A 1833-nucleotide genomic window follows, 5' to 3' on the forward strand; every position below is an offset into this window, starting at 1 on the left:
AAATATCAATAAATTATGTCTAAGAAATCATTGTAATGCCAGAAACGGTACATCCAAACATTATAACATAACTAAGAAATCATTGTAATGCCAGAAACGGTACATCCAAACATTATAACATAACTAAGAAATCATTGTAATGCCAGAAACGGTACATCCAAACATTATAACATAACTAAGAAATCATTGTAACGCCAGAAACGGTACATCCAAACATTATAACATAACCATCTGATTAAAGGTTTGATCGTAACTCGAGGATTACGTGCGCAAGCCTTTCTTAATTTAGAAGTTGTAGACTAGAGGAAAATGAACACTACCAACCGCCAACTCTTGGGCTACTCTTTACCAACGAATAGTGGGATTGGTTGGGATGTTATAACGCCTTTATGATTGAAAGAGCGAATTTGTTCGGTGATCAGATTCGAACCCGCGACCTGCAGATTGCGAGTCGAGCGCTATAACCACCAGTTACCCTTGAAACAAGGATAACAAACAAACTATAAGCCTTAGTACTTATAAGACGATTAAACGCTCTTTTTGTCTTCTCTCCGAAAAATAAATTCTGGATCGTAAAATAAAATGTCGTTTTGTGCACACAAATGTTACTGAAACAAACTGAATTCTTGCATATGATTAAAAAAAAAACTTTTATCTAGGTATTTTCTTCTAAAAGTTGTTGACCTTGAAATATTAGGTAAATATTGAGTTTAAAGAAGCATTATATAACCAGCAAGGATATATAAATATAGGTCGTTATGTTTGTTGACAAAGAAACAAAGTAAAAACTTGGCTCACCTAACATCTTCACAACAGCTCTGCGAGATGACTGACCAGAACGTTTTACAGATTGTCTCAAGTTGGACTTCACACCGTTCGTGCTATTGGGGGCGGCCTCGTTACGGTCTAGTCCCGTGGATCTTCTTAGTTTTATCCCAATAAGTATGTACAAGACGGTGATCAGGGTCATGGGAAGGATGAAGAAGAGAAACGTAGAGGTCTCGAAGGCGTGACTCAGAGGCATCTTCAGAGTACAAAATACGTGAACAATACCAAACTGGATTGCCAAAGGAACAGCGCACAGTGCACTGGCTACCCAAATAGCCACAATGACCATTATAGCCCTCGATAACTTTGACATCGTGTGGGCCCGGAGTGGATGGCAGATGGCCAAATATCGCTCCACCGTGAAAGCAGTGATGGTCAGGATAGACGCGTTGGTAGAAGTCTCCGATGTCAAACCTCTAAACACGCAGAAGAATTCTCCGAAAATATATGGGTAACGTTGCCACAGTTGGAACATTTCTTGGGGAAGACCCAGGAGAAGCAGCAGAATGTCAGAAACTGCGAGGCTGAAGAGGTAATAGTTAGTGGCTGTGTGCATGTACTTGTTTCTAGCGATGACCACACAGGTACAGATATTGCCCACTACGCCACTGACCAGAATGACCGTGTAGATTAGGGTCATAGGAATCGCCGTGGATAGGGGGTCTCTTTTTGGGCCAAAGTTGATATCGCTTTCATTGCCCGTATTGCGCACAGCTGGAATGAAAGTTGACAGAATTGAGTCAGTTAGAGGAATAGAAGAAACTGTCCCTTCTGTGGTAAACGAGATAATGACTGACATTTTGAAAAAATAAAATAAATACTGGTCGGTGTTATATGGGTAAGTTAGTTACTTGAAAAAGAGCAGATTTTAGAATTAAACACCGAATACATTCCTCAAGTCTCGAACTAGAAATCAGGGAGAAGTAATAAACGGGTGATAACGATATTTATTCCAGAGCTACTGGGACTGATGATGGACGATAAGCTTCGAACGGCGGTTCACGT

The 1833-nt window shown here is 40.3% G+C and overlaps 1 protein-coding gene across 1 annotated transcript; it reads right to left on the reverse strand.

The window, feature by feature from the left end:
• Nucleotides 1-721: 721 nt before the first annotated feature.
• Nucleotides 722-1833, reverse strand: LOC106476434 (pyrokinin-1 receptor-like). The gene has a single exon (XM_013937093.2). The coding sequence runs from the start codon at nucleotides 1625-1627 to the stop codon at nucleotides 722-724; it is 906 nt and encodes a 301-aa protein (XP_013792547.2). The 5' UTR covers nucleotides 1628-1833.

Source organism: Limulus polyphemus, unplaced genomic scaffold (genome assembly GCF_000517525.1).
Source record: "Limulus polyphemus unplaced genomic scaffold, Limulus_polyphemus-2.1.2 Scaffold10567, whole genome shotgun sequence".
NCBI lineage: Eukaryota > Metazoa > Arthropoda > Merostomata > Xiphosura > Limulidae > Limulus > Limulus polyphemus.